The sequence below is a fragment of the Mustela nigripes genome, chromosome 7 (assembly GCF_022355385.1).
Source record: "Mustela nigripes isolate SB6536 chromosome 7, MUSNIG.SB6536, whole genome shotgun sequence".
Lineage (NCBI taxonomy): Eukaryota > Metazoa > Chordata > Mammalia > Carnivora > Mustelidae > Mustela > Mustela nigripes.
Window position 1 is genome coordinate 83,249,115 of NC_081563.1, and position 19,910 is coordinate 83,269,024.

The following is a 19,910-nucleotide window of genomic DNA, read 5'->3' on the forward strand; positions in this document are numbered from 1 at the left end:
ACACATGGCCTGGCCTTCTGTGGCAGGCACTCAGTCATGCAGGCCTTTCTCACAACAAGGGAGACTGAGATATACAGCCTATTTGGTGAAAAACTGAGGGTTCCATTACTGTTTGTGGTCCTGCATATGTTGAGGGGCTTTGTCAAATGCAGAGCTTTGGAGCACCTGATGATATAATTAGACTAACATGTATTTTACAAACAAACTTTAAATACAGGTATTGTAACAAATAGAAGTGACAAATTTTTTTTAGAAGTAAATATTTTTAAAGCTGCACTTCTATGAAAGATTATGTGTGCTTATATAAATGTGTCTGTCTATTTCTGTTTTTTTTTTTTCCCTTTAACTTTTAAAGGCTTTGTGATGTCTCCCTTCAAGGTTCTTTTTTTTTTTTTTTTTTTTTTTTTTTTTAAGATTTTTTTTCTTTGAGTGAGAACAAACGAGTCAGCATGGGGAGGGGCAGAGGGAGAGAGAAAGAATCTCAGGCAGACTCTGCACTGAGCACAGAGCTCCATGTGGAGCTCGATCCCAAGACCACAAGATCGTGACCTGAGCCAAAACCAAGAGTCAGATGCTTAACCCACTGCACCACCCAGGCGCCCCTCTTCAAGGATCCTGTAGTTGAAATGGACAAGGTACACTAGCCAGGCAGAATTTGGTACATGCTTTCGTATAAACTGAAAAACAGACTTCCAGGATTAATTCCAACAGCAGGGTTGGGGACCACGGAACCAGAGTTGGGAACTCAGGAACCAGCTCACCCGACCACCAGAAGCTGACCATGTCCCTCTCCTCCTGACTTCACATTCAGTGCCATCCACACAGGTAGCCTGAGTCAGCCCGGGGGTCCTATGCGGAGGAACTGACAAATACTATAAACCAGGGCCCATTTTTTCCCCCATAAAACGATTTGTGAACATTTATCCTCACATCACTGGTTAGGAAAGCTTTTTGAAGGAGACAGACAACAGCTTTAAACTATATTTTGGTAGTTTCTTTCTTTCCTTTGCTTTCCCAACTTGTAATAGAAGCCCTCCCCCACCCCCTGCTAATTTACATGAAGTTAACCAAGATGCCAATTTATGTAATTTAACATCAGGGAGTTTTTGAGTGCTTATTGTTTGTTCACATGTTCTGACAGGATACTGGATTATAGCAGAAGTATAAACCATGAACTCAGGACTTTAAAATTTTGCAATATAATAAAGGCAACAAAACAGTCACACAGCAAATGGGTGTGTGTGTGAGTGAGTGAGTGCTGTCATTAAGTAGTAAGATGAGTTACAGAGACTCTAAGTGCTAAAACACCCTTGACAAACCTGACCACACTGGTTGCTAGTGGAGAAAAGCCTCATAGACAGAGCCTTACTCTGTAAGCAAAGAAAAAATAGTTTATTTGTATGGAGAGTTAACTATGAGGGGGCACAAAGTACTAAAGCAAACTAAAATCTCCATTGTTAAAATATGGGGGGAAAATGACCATTTGTCTTGGGCAGGAGTCACATTTTTGTAAGCAGGGGGTAGGTGAGAGAACCCTACCCATCGGTGCTGTGACTTTCTACGCACTAACCTGCTTTATGTGCCTGGGACCTTCCTAACAAAGACGGATCCTTGTCTTTGCCAAGCCGGCAATTCAGACTTTTCTGCTTCTCTTCCTCTGTTTTGTTGTTGTTGTTGTTTTTCTCAGCCAGGTCTGTTTTCCACCTGCCTCCTCCCTTTGCACCCGACCACTTGATCACTTTTCTCACTCCTCCAGCATCCCATGTCTTTCCCTGGAGGGGCAGGAGAAAGTCATCACCCAGGACAGTTGGTTCTTTTCCAAAGGGGAAATTAGTGTAAGGATGTATACCACGCCTCTGCCTCCCAAATGGGGACAAAGACGTGAGCAGGAATCAGGTCAGCATCCCTGGGGCAGTGTTAGGAGGAAGTGGTGGACGCTGTGGTCATGGAGATTTGGTCTGGAACCTCAGGTAAAGGAATATCAGAGAAAGTCTGGCTGCATCCTTTCTTTCAGGCAGAGATACTCTGTCTCTGGTGTACATGAGTCTGTTCCAGGCCAACATCTACAGGCTGCCAGGCTAATTAGACTATAAATACTAAAGATGGCAGAGCCAACTCTGATTTCATGTCTGAAAGGTACTATAGCTCCGTGTCTCCAGTTTTCCACTGCAGTGTACGTCTTTCTTTCAATCCCTGTATATTTCCGTGCATGACAGTCTCCAGGTAAATTTCAGCATAATTCCCTGGATTTGTCAAGTGTACTGGATGTCACAGGTAGAGCAGGGAAGTGTGTGTAGGTATGGAGGAATTTGGTGCTGACGCAGATCATTCTCAAAATCAGCTCTGCTCAGATCCTATCTCTGGTATGTACCTAATTGTTGATGTTACTAAAGATCAGATATAAAGAAGTGGACTGTTTTAGGTATGTTGGGTATCTTTCCATTTCCTCTGGAATCCTTAAGGCTGTGGATTTCTAGTCATCTTGCCAAAGAATTTGTGAGGCAGCTGATCCTTTGAGAAAAGGCAAGTTTTAAACCTTTGAGGAGGGAAGTTTCTCAGACTTGGTACAAGGAGTCTAATGACGGCAAGAGAGCGCACCTAGGTGTAGGTTGGCAGAGAACTGAAAGGTGTGAAAATAAAACATAGAAAGCATACAGTTCCTATGTTAAATCAGATGCCTTTGCCCTTAATGCTTATTCTCCCTTTTGTTTCTCTCTAGTGAAAAGCTAAAATAATAATAAGAGTAACCAAAGTTTAAAAAGATGTGTTGTGGCCAGAAGTCCTAGCCCAATGAGCCTCACATGAAATTTAGAATAAACACAGAAAAAAAACTTGGTCCCTGTTACATGCAGTAGCCAGTGAAAAGGATGACCCCTTAATTATTTATTGCCCTCCAGTGTAGAACAAAGGGCCAGTACCAAGAATGTGGGTTCACATTGTTCCTATCGTAGTAGCACAGGTGTACCTATAAACCTCCTTGGGCTTATGGTAATCACTGTAATGCATTTCTTTCTTTCTCAACAAATATTCATTGCATGCAATTTTGCTTACCTATTGGCATAATAATGTTACATAACAAACCACCCTTTTACTCAGCTGCTCGAACAACAGTCATGTTATTAAAGCACATGAGTCATGAGTCTGGGAGTCCAGGCTCTGGGCTGTGCTGGGCTGCTGTGGACTGGGCTGGCTGGCTCATGCTTCAGGGGGTTGGTTGGTTTTGTCAGCTGATCCCAGCTGGCCTTCTCTGGTGTGACTGGAGGGATTGAACTCTACATCATGTGGCATTCACCTTTGTCCTGGGACTGAGTCACTCCAATCATATCCTTCTCATGGTAATTGTGGAAACCAAAGAGGTAATTCTTAGTACAAGCCCATTTTAAGCCGTTGACCCAGTTGTTATGTCTGCTACAGCCCACTGACCAGAGCAGGGAACATTATTAAGGCCAGTGACAGGAAACAAGATAGCACAGGTCACCTAGGCCATGGTGTAAGGACATGGCCAAGTAATAGGGCAGAGGGTGTGGATAGAGGGAGGAATTGAGACCAAATGATCCATTCCACTGTCTGTGCTTACAGCATGCCAGGCATTGGTGGTAAAGGACAAAAATGGAAAACAAAACAAAACAAATCTCTGCCCATATGTATCATTTTAGTGGTAGGGGACAGAAAGTAAGAGGAATTATATAGCCTATTTGAAAATGATAACTGCTATGGCAAAAAATATGTGTAGCAGGTAGAATAGGAAGTTTAGGGGGTGAGAGATGACATGTGGTTCTAATGGGTTGGAAGGGAAAAGCTTTTCTGATGACTCCTGAGGAAGGACTTAAAGGAGGGTCTGCAACTGAGCCATGCAGGTGTGTGGGGGAGTGTTCATGGTGGAAGGAATACTGGGTCTAAAGGCGCATGGGTGGGAGCAGAGCTGGCAAGTTTCCGGGACAGAAAGGACACCAGTGAGGCTGGACATGAGAACAGTGCTAGGAGATGCAGCTCCAAATTATGGAGGGCCCCCTAGGTCATTGTGCATTTAGTCAAGGGAGATCCAGAGTTTTACATGGTTTGACTTGTATTTTATCCAGATCACTCGGCTTCTGTGTCAAGGGTAGTCTGTAGGAATGCAGTGGTGGAAGCAGGGAGACCAGTTGGTGCCTATTGCAAGAATCTGCTTGAGAGATGATGATGTCTTGGACCAGGGTAGATCCAAGAGATAGGAGTGTAGAAGTGGTGAGGCCTGGTTGGGTTGGGTTTGTGTTTTGATGGTGGAACCAACAGAAATTGCCAACAGAGTGGATAATGGATTATGAGTTTGCTAGAGTTGCTATAACAAAGTAGCGCAGACTGTGTGGTTTAAACAACAGAAATTTATTTTCTCACAGTCCTGGGGACTAGAAGTCCAAGATCAAAGTGTCAGCAGATTTGGCTCTTTCTGGGGGCCACAAGGGGAAGCATCTGTACAGGCCTCTCTCTTTGGCTTGCAGCTGGCCTCCTTCCTGCCTCTTTACTGTCTGTGTCCAAATTTGCTTTAGTCACAGAGATGCCAGTCATATTGGATTGAGACCCGCCCTCATGATCTCATTTTAACTTAATTGACACGTAAAGACCCTGTCTCCAAATAACATTCTGAGGTCTTAGGGGTGAGCACTTCAATCTGTGAATTTTTAGGGGGGCACAATTCCTGCCTTAACATGGAATGTGAGAAAAGGAGAAGAATCAAAGTTGACATCAGGGGTTTTGGCCTGGTAGAGTGGTCATTAACTGAAATGGTGAAGACTGTAGGAGAAAGTGCGTTCAATCTGGGAACATCAAATTTGACAACTAGATATCTAAGTGGGGACTGGCTTAGGACTTGACTAGGCAGTTGAATAGCCCTTTCCAGGGCCTAGGGCGAGACTGGAGCAGGAGACACAAATGTGGGAGTGGTGGCATAGAAATGCCATTAAAATCAGGAGACTGGGCAAGATGGCCTCAGAGCAAGCGGAGGTAAAGAGGACCAAGAGGGAACCCTGGGTCCTACATCAAGAGGCCAGAAAGAAGATAAAGACCATGGTTGAGAAAGAGGTAGGAGGGGACCCAAGGGTGTGTTTTTTTCTAGAAGACCATGTGTTAAGCGGGAGAAGTCAGGAAAGGTGACGGCTAATGATTGGCCATTGGATTTATATTCTGGGGTCACTGATGACCTCAATACGAGTAGCTTCAGCAGAGTTTTGGGGACAAAAGCAGTGAATGTTTTAAAGAAAAACAGAGAAAGAGGAATTGGAGGAAGTATTAACACTTTTTTTTTTAAGATTTTATTTATTTATTTGACAGATAGCGAAAGAGGGAACACAAGCAGGGGGTAGTGGGAGAGGGATAAAAAGGTTTCCTGCTGGGAAGAGAGCCCAATGTGGGGCTCAACTCCAGGACTCTAGGATCATGACCTGAGTCAAAGGCAGACGCTTAACAACTGAGCCACCCAGGCGCCCCAAATATTAATACTTTTGAGTATTGTCACTGAAAGGAAAAGCAGGAAAATTATAAATGTTAAAAATATACATATTTTAATCTATAACTAGTAGATATTAGATGTATGTATATCATGACTCTATACAAAAATGTACCAAAAGTAACATTTATATATAATTATATTTTATATGCACATATATCCAGGTATGCACATATAAAAATAAATATTAATCAGACAAACGAAACATGGCTACTCATTTTTTTCCCGAGTGTGGTAGAAATGATGGTAAAAACAGGCTTGTGTTGGGGTTTTTTTTGGGGGGGAGGGTTGGTCAATGTAGTACTAATTAATTGAAGCTTGGATTTTCTTTATTTCCAGGTTTAAGAAGTTCGATGACAAATACCTGCGGAAGCTTTTGATTCGCGAAAACCAACCCAAGTCAAGCATTGTGTCTTTATATAAAAAGCTTGAAATAAAACACGCCATCGAGATGGCAGAGACGGGGATGATAAGTACGGTTCCTTCTTTTGCATCTTTGAAGTAAGTACGGTCTTGCAAATAAAAGTACTACTAAGTGCGTCTTTATAGTTTTTTGAAAGCAGTCACGGTAACAAATTTCCTCTATGCCCTAGACCTCCCAGAAGGACGAGATTCTGGTTAAAAAGTGAAGCCTAGAAATGTACCTTCTGTTATGTTACATCAGGTCCCATCATGTTGTGTTATTTTACAATTGGCTGGCCAGAAAATACCTTGTCATGTTTAGAGCAATTATGCCTTTGTTATATTTTCTTGTGGTAATTCATTGCTTTGGCAAAGCGCCTCCTCAGCAAGAATTTTGAAATGGAATATCTTAAGGTGTATGATTGTAAGTATGCATGTAATTATATAGCTGTTTCCTCATAGATTATTTATTTAGTCATAGTTGAAGGCTTGCAAAGAACAGTCGTGATCACCTGGTACAGCGGTTCCCAACTGAGGCTGTACATTAAAAATATCTTAGGAGCATTTAAGTAATACAGATGTCCAGGCCCTGCCCACAGCAGTAAACCCCAAATCTCTGGGGGTAAGGCCCAGGTATGGGTATATTTTCTTTCTAAGTTCTTCAGCTTTTTCCAGTATGCAGTCAGGATTGGGAGTCATTGTTTTTTCTGTCTCCCTAGTTTTAAAAATGAGGAAATGAAGATTCAGGGTAGTAAAGTGACTTATCCAAAATTCTAGAGCAAATCCATAGCAGGACAGTAACTGCTCAGTTAACCATAGGTCATTTTGCCATGTAAACATCAATCCTTCCCTACCACAAAATGACAGAAATTACAGGTTCTGCTGATTTCTTCTTTCACCGATGAGCTTGAAGTACCTTTAAAATACATGTCACCTAATTAAAATACGATCTGTGGGAGAGCTGAAATGAGACATGAAATTCCAAATCACACCTAACCATATAAACTAGGCTTTTTACTAAGACTGTAAATCCCCTATTAAAAATATAGGAGTTTACACGATCCAGAAGAAAAAGAAACATGGTCAGGAGGGCTTGGAGGTACAGGCATTATACTGCCCAAAAACAGTAGTGGTGTGAGCAGAGTGACTGATTTATAGTCCCACCCTGCCATAATTCACCCTGTGACCTTAAGCTGGTTCATCTGTTTTCCTGAGATCGAGTTTCTTCCAAGTGGAAAATGGGACTAGACTTGATCTTTGTTTCCCTCTAACTTTACAAGTTAACGATCTTTCTTATGCACTATTCTGTTTGCAGTTGTAGAAAGGAATAATTCAATTATTCAGCTTCACAAAAGAGAGTCAATGTCTTTGTGATCACAGGAGAAAAAAAAATCTTAGTTTTACTTCCTATTTATACTTCATTTAGAAACTGGTAATAAGAAGAGCAAAGGTAAAGTTTATGGAAGTGAGTAGCAGAATTAATGGTCAGCTGCACAGTTAGATAAATGAATACCATATTGACCATTCCACATCTCCTGAAATGTTTTCTTTAAGGGAAATTAGAAGCAAAAAGAGAGGTAATAAAGAATTGTATTTCTGGCAGTAATGGACTAAGTGTTCTAGACAGACTATCCTAGGAAAACAACTAGGAAAAAAAGAACAAGATATATTTTATAGGGGCACCTAGGTGGCTCAGTGGATTAGACCTGCCTTCGGCTTGGGTCGTGGTCTCAGGGTCCTGGGATTGAGCCTCACATCGGGCTCTCTGCTCAGCGGGGAGCCTGCTTTCCTTTTCTCTCTCTGTCTGCCTCTCTGCCTACTTGTGATCTCTGTCTGTCAAATAAATAAATGAAATCTTTAAAAATATATATATATATATATATATATATTTTATAAATTTGCTTTAAAGCTGCAAAGTACCAGGATGATGAGGAATTTCTTGGCTTAGAGTCAACAGAAAAGGGAAGTCCAAGAAGATGGAACTGGCATTTGGTGCCCTTTTCCCCCTGGATCACAGAGAAATGATCTAGAGTCTAAAAGGCTAAAACAGAAGTTTTGACAGACTGATTGGTCTTTGAGAATAAAATTGGAATTTAGGACCTACCAAGAAAGAAGAGCTCTTGTGCTCAGCTGTAGGTTGTTACTTTAGGATTCTATACCTTAACCCTCAAAGGAAAGAAGTCTGACCTAGAATTATCTCAATCCATGATTGTTTAAATCATCTGAGATCGATATTACTTTTATCCCAGCTGACTGAGAGAAAAAAACTTAAATCTTCTCTGGAGGAAAATAAGATTATAAAGAGTCTTAAACTATCTCCATGATTTTTCATATATAATGTCTAGCAACCAATCAAAAACATATAAGTAGATAAGGAAATGCTATTGGAATCTTTGAGAAAAAGATCAACAAAAACAGTAGTAACAGACACACAAGTGGATTTCAGATAGTTGAGTTAGGGACTTTAAAATTAAAAGTATGTTTAAGGATGGAAAATGGCATCAACAATTTTGACATTGTCATGGAGATGATATAAATAAAAGACCTAAATGGAATATATGAGCTAAAAATTAACTAAATTTGGGATCTCATTTGATAGTGTAAAAGATTGACACAGCTGTAGAGAGAATTGATTGATTGGAAGATGGGACAGAAGGAATAATCAGAATGAAGCATATAGTGAAAAAGACAATATGGAAAATATGGGAAACAAAGTAAGAAATATATGGGATATTATGAAATGTTCTGGAAGGAAATGAGAGATAAATTAGTAGAAATAGTATTTTAAGAGATCATGATTGAACTTTTTCCCAAACAGATAAAAGACATGAACTATGACAAGCCCCAAGCAGATTAAGTAAGAAGAAAACCAAAACCAAAAGCTAGTAAAACTTCTACAAGTCAAATACACAAAAAGAAAATTTTAAACATAATCAGATGAAAAAAGAGACCTATTTTCTTCAAAAGAGAAAAAAAAGAAACATACCTGACAACTTATTTTTCAACAAAAGCCATGGAAACCATTGGCATCCTCTAAATTCTGAAAGAAAGTGACTGATGACTTAGGGGTCCATATCCTGCTAAAATATTCTTTTAAAAAAAAAGGTAGAATAAAAATATTTTTAGATAGATAAAAAGCCATCATACTACATTGAATGATAAAATGTTTCAGACAGAAGGAAGAATCACCTAGAAGCTTTGAGATTAAGGAAGAGATTAAAATAATGGAAAATATAAATATTTATAAAACCTAAATGAATAGTAATTGCATAAAATAATAATATATGTGGGGTTTTGAGTGTAAATAGAATTAAAATTAACAACAAAAATAGCTTATAAATTGGAGGGAGGTGACTGGTGTTGTTGTATTCTAATGTTGTAATCCCACATAACCCCTGAAAAAACAGTAAAAGAATGTAACAAGCTAACAGACCAGGGAAATAAAACATCCAAATAAAATAAAATTTAAAAAGGCAACAGAATAGAACCCATAAGAAAAAGCAAGTATATAATAGAACAAATGGAATGCAAATAGTAAGATGATAGCTTTAAACGCAAAGGTAATTACATTAAATATAAATTTATCCCATTTAAAAAGATGGGTGATCAGAATGGATGAAAATATACAACTCACTAGATGCTGCTTATAAGAGCTAGTGCTTTTATCTCAGGGTACAGAACGTTTACAGGTGAAAGGCTGATAAAAAGGTATCTTGTTGAAGCACTAAACAATAGAAAGTTTGTGTAATTATTTTCATAAAATGTAAACTTTATAGGAAAATATTGCTAGGCATAAAGAGATTCATTTCATAACAATAAAAGGCTCAATTCTAAAAGTAGATAGAAAAGTCTAAATTAGCATACAAATAATAACATAACCTCAAAATATATAAAACCAAACTCAGCAGAGCCATAAGTAGAAATACACAAACTCATAATCATAGTGGATAATTGTATAGCTCTTCTCCTAGAAACTGACAGTACAAGCAGACAAACTTTCAGTAAAGATATAGAAGATTTCAACCACATAATAAACAACCAAATCTTTAAAAGTTTCACACATGATATGTTCCCTTACCAGAAAGGAATCAAAAACAAAATAAAATCTAAAACAGTATAAAAAGTCAAATATACCTTTACTTAGAAGTTAAATGAAAACTAAATCAAATAAATTATGATGTAAATCAGAAAATATTTTGAAAAGTATGACATATGAAAACATGTGTAAAACATTGTTTAAAGGGAGATTTTTTTTAACATTTAATGAAAAAAAAATTTTTTAACACTTAATGTCAAAAAAAAAAAGTCAGGCTGAAAATCAATAATCCATTCTAGAAACTTAGGAAAAGGAACGATAAATTAAACCCATAAAAGCCAGAAAATCTGAATAGTACTCAAGTATTAAGTTAATAAATCTATAATTGAAATTGTTTCCACAAAGTAACCCCTAAGGCCATATGGCTTTATTTGTAAATTCTACCAAACATTTAAGGAGGAGATAAAACAAATCTTGCACAGACTTCTTCAGAAAGTAAGGAAAGATGGAAATCTTCCCAAATTGCCTTATGGGACTAGCACAATTTTGATCTTAAACCTGATAAAGACACTTATACAGAAATAAAATTATAGACTTTATATTTCTGTAAAAATTCCAAACATAATATTAGCAAACCCAATCTAGAGATCTGTAAAAATATATATATCAGAATAATTTTGACTTAGTCCAGGAATATAATGGTGGCTTAAAAGTAAAAAATCAATCAGTTGTTTGTCACTTTTACAGAATAAGAGAAGAGAAATCAAGGGTCATTATTTATCTTTAATCAAGGCAGAAAAATTATATAATAAAATTCAATATCTATTCTTGTTTTTAAAAAAAGTATTTTATTTTTTTATTTATGAGAGAGAGAGAGTGCGTGTGCAAGCAGGGGGAGGAGCAGAGGGAGCGGGACAAGCCGACTCTGCACTGAGCTCAGAGCCTGACCCAGGGCTCTATCTCACAACACTGAGATCATGCCTTGAGCCAAGATCAAATTGGACACTTAACCAGCTGAGCCAGCCAGGTGCCCCTCTATTCCTGATTAAAAAAAAAAAAAAAAAAATATATATATATATATATATATATATATATATATATTTATATGTGCACACACATAAATAGACTAGAATAGAAGAAATCCTTTCTCAAGCTGATAAGGTTATTCATGAATTATCTGTGGCGAATAGTATTTTTAATGTTGAAATGTTGAAGCGTTTACCTTAAGATTGGAACATAGTGGCATATCATTATGATTTCTATGAATATTGTACCACTGCTAAGCAAAAAAAAAAAATGAAGATTAAAGATAGGAAAAGAAGGCTGTCATTATTCCCAAATACCTTGATTGTTTTCAAAGAAAATCCAAAAGAATCTATGGATAAATAATTAGACATAATAAATTAATTTATCCAGGTTTCTTAATACATGGTAAAAAAAAAAAATCAGTGGTAGTTTTCCTAAGTATCAACAAATAGAAAGTGGCATTTAAAAAAATGCTTGAGGAGCACCTGGGTGGTTCAGTAGGTTAAGCCTCTGCCTTCAGCTCAGGTCATGATCTCAGGGTCCTAGGATCGAGCCCCACATCGGGCTCTCTCTGCTGAACGAGGAGCCTGTTTCCCCCCCTCTCTCTGCCTGCCTCTCTGCCTACTTGTGATCTCTCTCTGTCAAATAAATAAAATATTTTAAAAGAAAAATAAAAATTTAAAAATATTTGATTCAGAATCATATCATGAAACATATATATCAATATCAAACATCAAAACGTAATTTAGCAAATATGTGTGAAGCCTCTCTACAGAAAGTCCAAAACAGATAAAGACTATATGAATAAAAAGAAAGACTCAATATTATAAGATTTTCAATTCTTCTCAAATTGATGTATGGATTCAAAGCAATTTCATTGAAAATTGCAATGTGTCATTAGACAGTCTGGTCCTAAAATTTCTGTGGAAATGTAAAGGGCCCAAATTAACCAAGACAAAATTGTCTTCAAAGCTGAAGAACAAATTTGGAGGATTTATACTATTAGGTAGCAAGACTTTCTATAAAGCTCCTGTGACTGAGACAATGGGATACTGAACAAAGATAAAATGACAAATAGACCAGTGGAACAAAGTATGAGTTTGGAAGAGACCCACACATATATGGATAATTATTAATGTCAAAGTTTATAGCACAAATCTGTAGGGAAAAGATGGCCTTAAAATAATGGCCCTGGGTCAGTTAATGATCCATATGGAGATTAAGTGGAATTGAACACAACTTCACATTATATTAAGCCAAGGAGTATCATAGGTATGCATGGGAGTGGGGAAACAATAAAGCTTTTATTATATGAGAGAGTTATATTATATTATATATATATTATGTATTTTATCTCATATATAATATATATTATATATCCCAAATATAATTTATAAATATACATTATATATTTCATATATATATTATATATCTCATATATAAAATTTCATATATATTATATATCTCCTATATAAAATGTATTATATTATATATCTCATATATAAAATTATATGAGAGAATATCCTGTTACTGTTGTGATAGGAAAATATTTCATTAAAGGAATGAGAAGGCAAACCATAAAATAGAAGAAGATACTTGCCTCACAGAAAACTGAGAAAGGTCTAAAAAAAAAAAAAAGATAGTCCCATGGGAAAATGGACACGAGACTTGTTCAGGCAGTTTACAAAATAGGATATCCAAATGGCCAATAATCATATGTGTTCCAAAATATGTATATGAGAATACTCATAAAGCATTATTTCTCGTAGCCAAAATTCAGAAATAGGGCAAATACCCCTCAATGGAAAAATGGATAGATTGTTATAGGGTCATGTAAGGGGATATCATAAATGAATAAAATGAACAAAGCACAGCTACATGGGATAACACAGAGGAATCTCTAACACGATGCTAAACAAAAGAAGCTGAATTTAAATGATCACCTACTCTAAAAAATAAATATATACCTACATAGATAAATCAATAAAGAAATGAGACAACCTATTGTAGTAGTAGGTACTCTCCATTTATCTAGGTAAGACTCCATTTATATAGAGTTCAAATTCAGGTACAACTATTCTGTCAGCTCGTTAGGATGGTGGTTGTTTTATCAAAGAGCAGGGAAGTAGAGATGGTTGGGGGGGCAGAATATGATGTGGTTTCTGGGGTTTTAGTTCATGTGCTGTGCTTTCACTTTGGTTGCGTTTATACAAGTACATTCACTTTGTGATAGTTCATTGAGCCTACATGTAAGATTCATGTACTTTTCTCTTTCGAATTATATTCCAGTAAAATATATTTTAAGTATAAACAAGGGAGGTTGTTGTGCACTTATTGCTAGAGTTATACAAACATTTGTTGGGTAAAACCAGAATATTAGATCTCGAAAACTTGGTTATCTCTTGACCTTCTAGTCCTTCTAAAATTCTGTGAATTAACTTAGCTGATCAAAAAACCCTATTAGAAACCTGGACAGCTGTCCAAACAACAATGCCTCCATCTAAGAAGATGCGTCCTAAAAACTCATCCGTGCAATTGAGGTTGAGGCAAAAAAGAATCATTTATAGTTAGGCAAGTCTGTTCTGCTGAAGCCTTAGATTTCTGTGTTCATTCCTTTGTGTTTCTCCATTACTCTTTGGTAATTAATATTATACTTGGTAATTAATATTATAGGTAATTAATATTATACTTGTTTTTCAGTAACAAGTTTGCTTTAAAACAAAAAGTAAGAGAACTGTGCTCTTCAATTGGTATGTCCCTAGCCCATCTTCCTTAAGACCTGCATTAATGTATATTAACCTTCTCAGCTTTAATTTTTCCTATCTATGTATTTTATTGTACTATATATTTTTGTAGGCCCCCTCAAAGCCTTTTTGAAGCAGTTAGAATAGAACTGTATAAATACAGTTGTTTCTCACTGTTGGCAGTAGTTATGTTCTGTAAAATTGCCATGAATGAGGATTTGCGAATACCAAACACTTGCTCCTAGGAGAAATGCAGGTTTAGCTCCTTATGAGCCTCTGGCCCTGAAGACATTTTCTCAACCAGCTGATACATAACTTGTTTTATGTATATTTTCATTAAAGACATACCCTGATACATATATATATACACACACATATATATATAGTGTATATATATACTATATATGTATACATATATACATATACATATGTGTGTGTGTGTATATATATATACACACACTATATATATATGTATATATTATATATATATATATAGTTTCATTAACACTCCACTTATGGCCAAAAGCACCACAGCTCATGCTTGAACAAAACTCATCTGACATGACTTTTCTCTGGAAGGCACATTACAGCTTTCTTGTGCTCGGGAATGTTCGACGGCACTTCAGACCTACACTTCAGGGCCATTTTAAGCAGTGAAGTCACCAAACAAAGCACAACAGTGTGAAAAATGTGTCATGAAATAGACCATGGAAAGAACATTTGTTTACAGTACAGGAGCTGAAACAAGAAGGCAGAACATCACCATGTTCAGCCTGTTCATCTAGGAAGCTGTGTGTTGTGGAACTCAAATTTTCCCCCACTTTGTTATGAGTACTGGCACTGTGTTTATAAATAAATTTTAGCAAGTAGGTGACTTTGACTTTGCAAATATGAAATCCTTGAATAATGATGATTGAATGTATATACCTACCTTTTTATAAATGGTGTCTTCACAGATATTTTTAATGAAGTGTTTAAAAGAGTAGGCCTTAATAGCAAAATGTAGGTAATTAAGTTTCTGTTGGAACAAAACCCAATTGTGTATTACCATCTTAAGGAGTATTAAAAATAATAAAATGATTGCATTATAAGCTACTACAGTTTTTCTTCCTTAAAAAATACTTGTGCGGAAAAAAATAATTGCGTGAACAGACTGAAAACTTGGGCATGATTAAACTCAATTTGAATAATTTTGACACTGAAAAGTTTTAGAGTTTGGAATTATTTTAAAATATTCAATACTCCTTAAGTATATTCTTTAGCTAAGATTCCTAATCTTAAATTATATTCTTCTTAAACGATACCGATACCATATCTCCAAAAAGGAAAATTTAGGATTCCAATGTTTGTTGCATGGTAAATGATATTCTTTTTCTAACTTTTCACAGTGATTGTCGTGAAGAAAAAATAAGGAAGCTCACACCTGGTGAAATGGATGAAATTCGAGAAATATTATCCAGAAATCTCTATCAAATCCGTCAGCGAGTAAGAATAATCTATTATATATATGTGTGTGATTTAAAGATTTTATTTATTTATTTAACAGAGAGAGAGATCACAATTAGGCAGAGAGGCAGGCAGAGAGAGAGGGGAGGCAGGCTCCCTACTGAGCAGAGAGCCCGATGTGGGACTCGATCCCAGGACCCTGAGATCATTACCTGAGCCAAAGGCAAAGGCTTAACTCATTGACCCAGCCAGGCACCCAGGAATAATTTATTTAGAAAAATATCTCCTTGCCTTTGGCTAAAAATATGCTTCCTATTATTGTCTGCTACTCAGTTGTAGCGGAGATTGCCCAACAATGACGCCAACCGTTTTGCATGTCCCACACCAGGCATTTTCTCTTCTCTGAGAGTCCTAGCCTGTTAAGGGACCACTCCCTCTCAGACACTATGGGGAAAAGGAGAAGAATCTGCCAGGAGTTCTGCTTCTATGGATTTGAAGATAAAAGCATCTGAGTTAACTAATTGTGGCTCTCTTTTAATTTTTTTTTAATGAAATAGCTTTATAACTTACAGAAAGCTTACAGCTTAAAGAAAACTTGTTAAAATGTATTTAATCTTTCTTGCTTTTCATTAAGTGCTATAGTTTCTTCCTTTAATGTATCTCCCAAGTGACTTCTTTCATTGCTGTTCCATTGTTTTCTTTTTTATAAAGATTTTATTTATTTATTTGAGAGACAGAGAGAGAGATAAAGGGAGAGCACAAGCTTGGGGCAGAGGAAGAAGGAGAGACAGACTCCCTCCCTGAGCAGGGAATCCTATGAGGGCCTCGATCCCAGGACCCCGAGATCATGGCCTAAGCCAAAGGCAGCTGCTTAACTGACTGAGCTACCCAGGTGCCCCTGCTGCTCTGTTACTAACACTTCATTCTACCAATTGGCTAATAATAGAGCTAACATTTCGAGAATACATACAGTTGGCCATCCCCCATTGCAACATGTATTAACTCAATCCTCCAAAGGTGTTACTCTTATTTCCATTTTATAGATGAATAAATTAAGATACAGTTTTGGGGAAAGGTGTCACACAGTCCACATAGTCTGTCAGGAGACTTCCTCACTCATGTTGGGGTCATTTCTGTACTCTCTTGCTGGTCTCCCCAAAGACTGTCCTCATTCCATCACTCATTACTCTTGCTCTGCCTTTTTCCCCATAGCATGTTTAATGGCAGCATTCTCCTACTTAAAATGAAACAAACAACAGTTATGGCTTATAGGCTAAACTCTTATTTCAGAATTTGGGATCTCTGATTCCGAGTTCTGCTGTGGCCAACCTTACATCTCCCTCCCGTCCCCCAAATACCCAAGTTCTGTCTTCCTTCCTTGGCCTGTTCCTCTCTTCTCCGTCTCCACTTGGAACAGCCACGGGTTCCTGTCAGCTGCTCCATATCCTGCAAGTTTTCAGGTTTCCTCAAAACCTCCATATTATTCCCAGCCCTTTCAATGGGATAGCACTTGGAGCTCATCCCATGCCACACAGTTTTAGCATTTCAGGATTTATATTATTATGTTAGCCTTTGATGTCCAACTAGCGAACACATTTCTCAAGGCAGGTTTTAAGCCTTATTTTCTGTCCCTTTCACGGTTTCTTCAAGATTTAATATAGTTCAGGACACAGGGATATTTCCAAGAAATACATATTTATTCTACCAGAAATTGAACTTGATGCCTAATTGCAATTCATTTTAGGAGACTTATAAAACTAAAAATGCATGCCATGCACAGCTCTGGTCTAGAAATTTTACTGCTCTAAATACCAGCACATGGTTATTCCTAATTCTAGCAGCAGCTTTTTCAGTTTGACAACTTGGTTGAAAAGAAGGGTTCGGAAGTTAATCAAAAGGACATGGCACCACCAAGTGGCCCAAAGTGGTTTGTCTTTATACCAGTAATTCCTATTCAATAGAGAATGTATAAAAATGAATTGTGTTCTTTCCCCAGCTGTTAATGATGGCTACATAGATACAAAGTAGTTCAAGGTAGACAGAAGTACTTGATGAATTCCATCATTCTTCTGATTTATGAAGATCACACTTTTCAGTGAAAAATAGCTCACAAACTTTTATTAGAGGACAAGAGCTTTCAAATTTTGAACAAATGTTAACTTTTTTTTCCCCATGTGTGTTAACTCTTGTGCTTTTTATTTATTTATTTTTCTGCTCTGCACATTCATTAAGTGCCTCACTCAGGTGCAAAGTCAAAGCAACCTAGTAACGTTTTGGAATCTCTGGGGTAGCAATCTGTTTTTCTTGTAAAATGTCTCCTGTGTTTTCATTTCAGACTTTGTCCTATAACAGACACAATCTGACGGCTGACACAAGTGAGCGACAGGCCAAGGAGATTCTAATCCGACGGAGGCACAGTTTGCGAGAAAGTATCAGGAAAGACAACAGCTTGAACCAGGAGCGCAGGGTAACTGTTGTTTGTTACCATTTGTCTGGGATGAGGAAGGCTTCCAAGAGTAGAACCAACCAACTGCTGTTCTGGAGGTCCTACTGACAGATTGGCCTGCTGAGGGTTGATTCATGGGAATTCTGGGATGGAGTTAATTGTGTGAAGTTTTTCTAGATGTTTCTAGAACACCTATTGTGTTCCAGGCACTGTTGTAGGCACTTGTGGGTGAATGAAACAGACAAGGCTACCTTTGCGTGGGCCCAGCAATGGAATGTGTTATCTGTTAGCTTAGTGGCAGTGAGTGCTTAAGGAGGAAGAAGGGGAGGACAGGAAAGGGTCAGTCAAATTACAAATTTAAGCAGCATGGCTGGACCAAGCTACATTTAGAAAGTCCTATTTGATCTCCTCAGGGAGAGGTTGCAAGCCGCTTGTGCTGAAACTGCAGAATCACAGCAGCTAGGGGTGCAAGTGTCCACCTTTTCATTTGGCCCAGGGCACTGTCAACAAATAAGGAAAATCATTTTTAAATGACATTGTGATTGATTGATTTCACAAAGCAGACACTGCATCTTAGCATTTTTTTTAAATTTGAGTATAATTGATACACAGTGTTGCATTAGTTTTAGGATCGCATCTCATTTTTAATAATATTCACTATTGGGTCATCAGAGACCAAAATGGTAATATGTGAACAAGAAGATTATCTTTTTTTTTTATGTGAAAATGTGGAAGCACTGATTAAGTTAAAGAAAGAGAGATTGTGGCATTGGAATTGTCAGCTAATCAGCTCTGGTAATACTTTTCATTCTATCATTTTCAAGACTTACTAAAGTAATTAAAACTTAAATATGCTATATTTTTCATATATTTTCTTTCCATATATGTAGGTTCTACTTTTTTTTTTAGTAATACTCTTATAAATAAGTGTGTCTGAGCTTCTCTTTAAGAAGACTTGATGGTTTTCCTTATTATTTCATTATTCTTATTTCTATGGTCCCACTTTACTTTCATTTTCATTAATACTGATTTCTATTTTATTTTTAGAAGAGAGTTAGTTGTTTGAAGTGAAATAATTATTACTTGGAACTTTATTCACCATCCCCACAGCCCCTCACAAACTGATTTTGGAATAGAGAAGTACAAATTTAATTTTTAACATCAGGGTTTGATATAAGATTTTGAATTTCTGGTACACAATAAATGGCAACTATAGAGTCTAAGTAAGATTTTCCATGTTTTCCACAGGCTTCCACTTCAACCTCTCGATACTTATCCTTACCAAAAAATACAAAGCTTCCAGAAAAGCTGCAAAAGAAAAAGAATATTTCTAATGCAGGTAATGAATTTAGTTGGAGCAGAATGAGTAAATTTATTAACTAATGTTCATAAAATAGAGAATCTCCTCATCCTTTTTCTTCATGAAGGACAATGAGCTTAATGATTTGCAAGTCTAAAATAATAATATGGTGACTTATTATTAGCATCATGAGCTTTTTGGATGGAGCTTCTGTACACATTATAAATAACTGAGTCCATTATTTACGATAATGTACCATAATGATTCTATTGGATATAGCAAAAGCAAGTGCTGTCACCTGTAATCAGTGAACAGGTAAACAGAAATAACTTATAAATTTGTAAATTTGCAAAGGTATATTTAAATTTTTACAATTTTCATAAAGGGAGCCATAAATTTTACTTCTGCCCCAAATCGTTAAAGCTTTGACATATAAAGTCTAAATATCTCTTTATTTTTTATTTATTTATTTTTTAAAGATTTTATTTATTTATTTGAGAGAGAGACAGTGAGAGAGAGCATGAGTGAGGAGAAGGTCAGAGAGAGAAGCAGACTCCCCGTGGAGCTGGGAGCCCGATGCGGGACTCAATCTTGGGACTCTGGGATCATGACCTGAGCCGAAGGCAGTTGTCCAACCAACTGAGCCACCCAGGCATCCCTAAATATCTCTTTATTTAATGATAATCTTTATGTAGACGCCAAGCCATTTTCTGTGAACCCCAGAAGCAGTATATTAGGATAGCATGTTATTAAAATGTAGGATAAGGGTAACCCCCTTTTATTTTTGGTTGTTTATTTAATTAACCAAGAAGAGGAAAGTCTAATGTCTAACCTGGTGGTGACAGGTGAGATGAGAAATGAGAAGGGAGGCCAGGCAGCACTCACCCACCAAAACACTCTTTCGTCCGGAGAATCTCAGCTCCCATCTACTGTCCTCCCCACAGTTCTCTAGGACCTGAATTTTGACAACCAGCTAATTCTGATCACGTGTCTTCCCCCTGTTTGGAAAGTGTGCATTGGTATTTCGG

General features: G+C 37.1%; 1 protein-coding gene across 2 annotated transcripts in view; it reads left to right on the forward strand.

Annotated features, from left to right (window-relative positions):
* The window catches only part of SLC9A2 (solute carrier family 9 member A2), a 101,629-nt gene that overhangs the window by 75,208 nt on the left and 6,511 nt on the right, over window positions 1-19,910 (forward strand). For both annotated transcript variants that reach the window (XM_059406353.1, XM_059406352.1), the window contains exons 8-11: window positions 5,822-5,983; window positions 15,079-15,175; window positions 17,472-17,603; window positions 18,831-18,921. In XM_059406353.1, coding sequence (XP_059262336.1) covers window positions 5,822-5,983; window positions 15,079-15,175; window positions 17,472-17,603; window positions 18,831-18,921 — 482 coding nt within the window. The remainder of the gene's footprint in view (window positions 1-5,821; window positions 5,984-15,078; window positions 15,176-17,471; window positions 17,604-18,830; window positions 18,922-19,910) is intronic.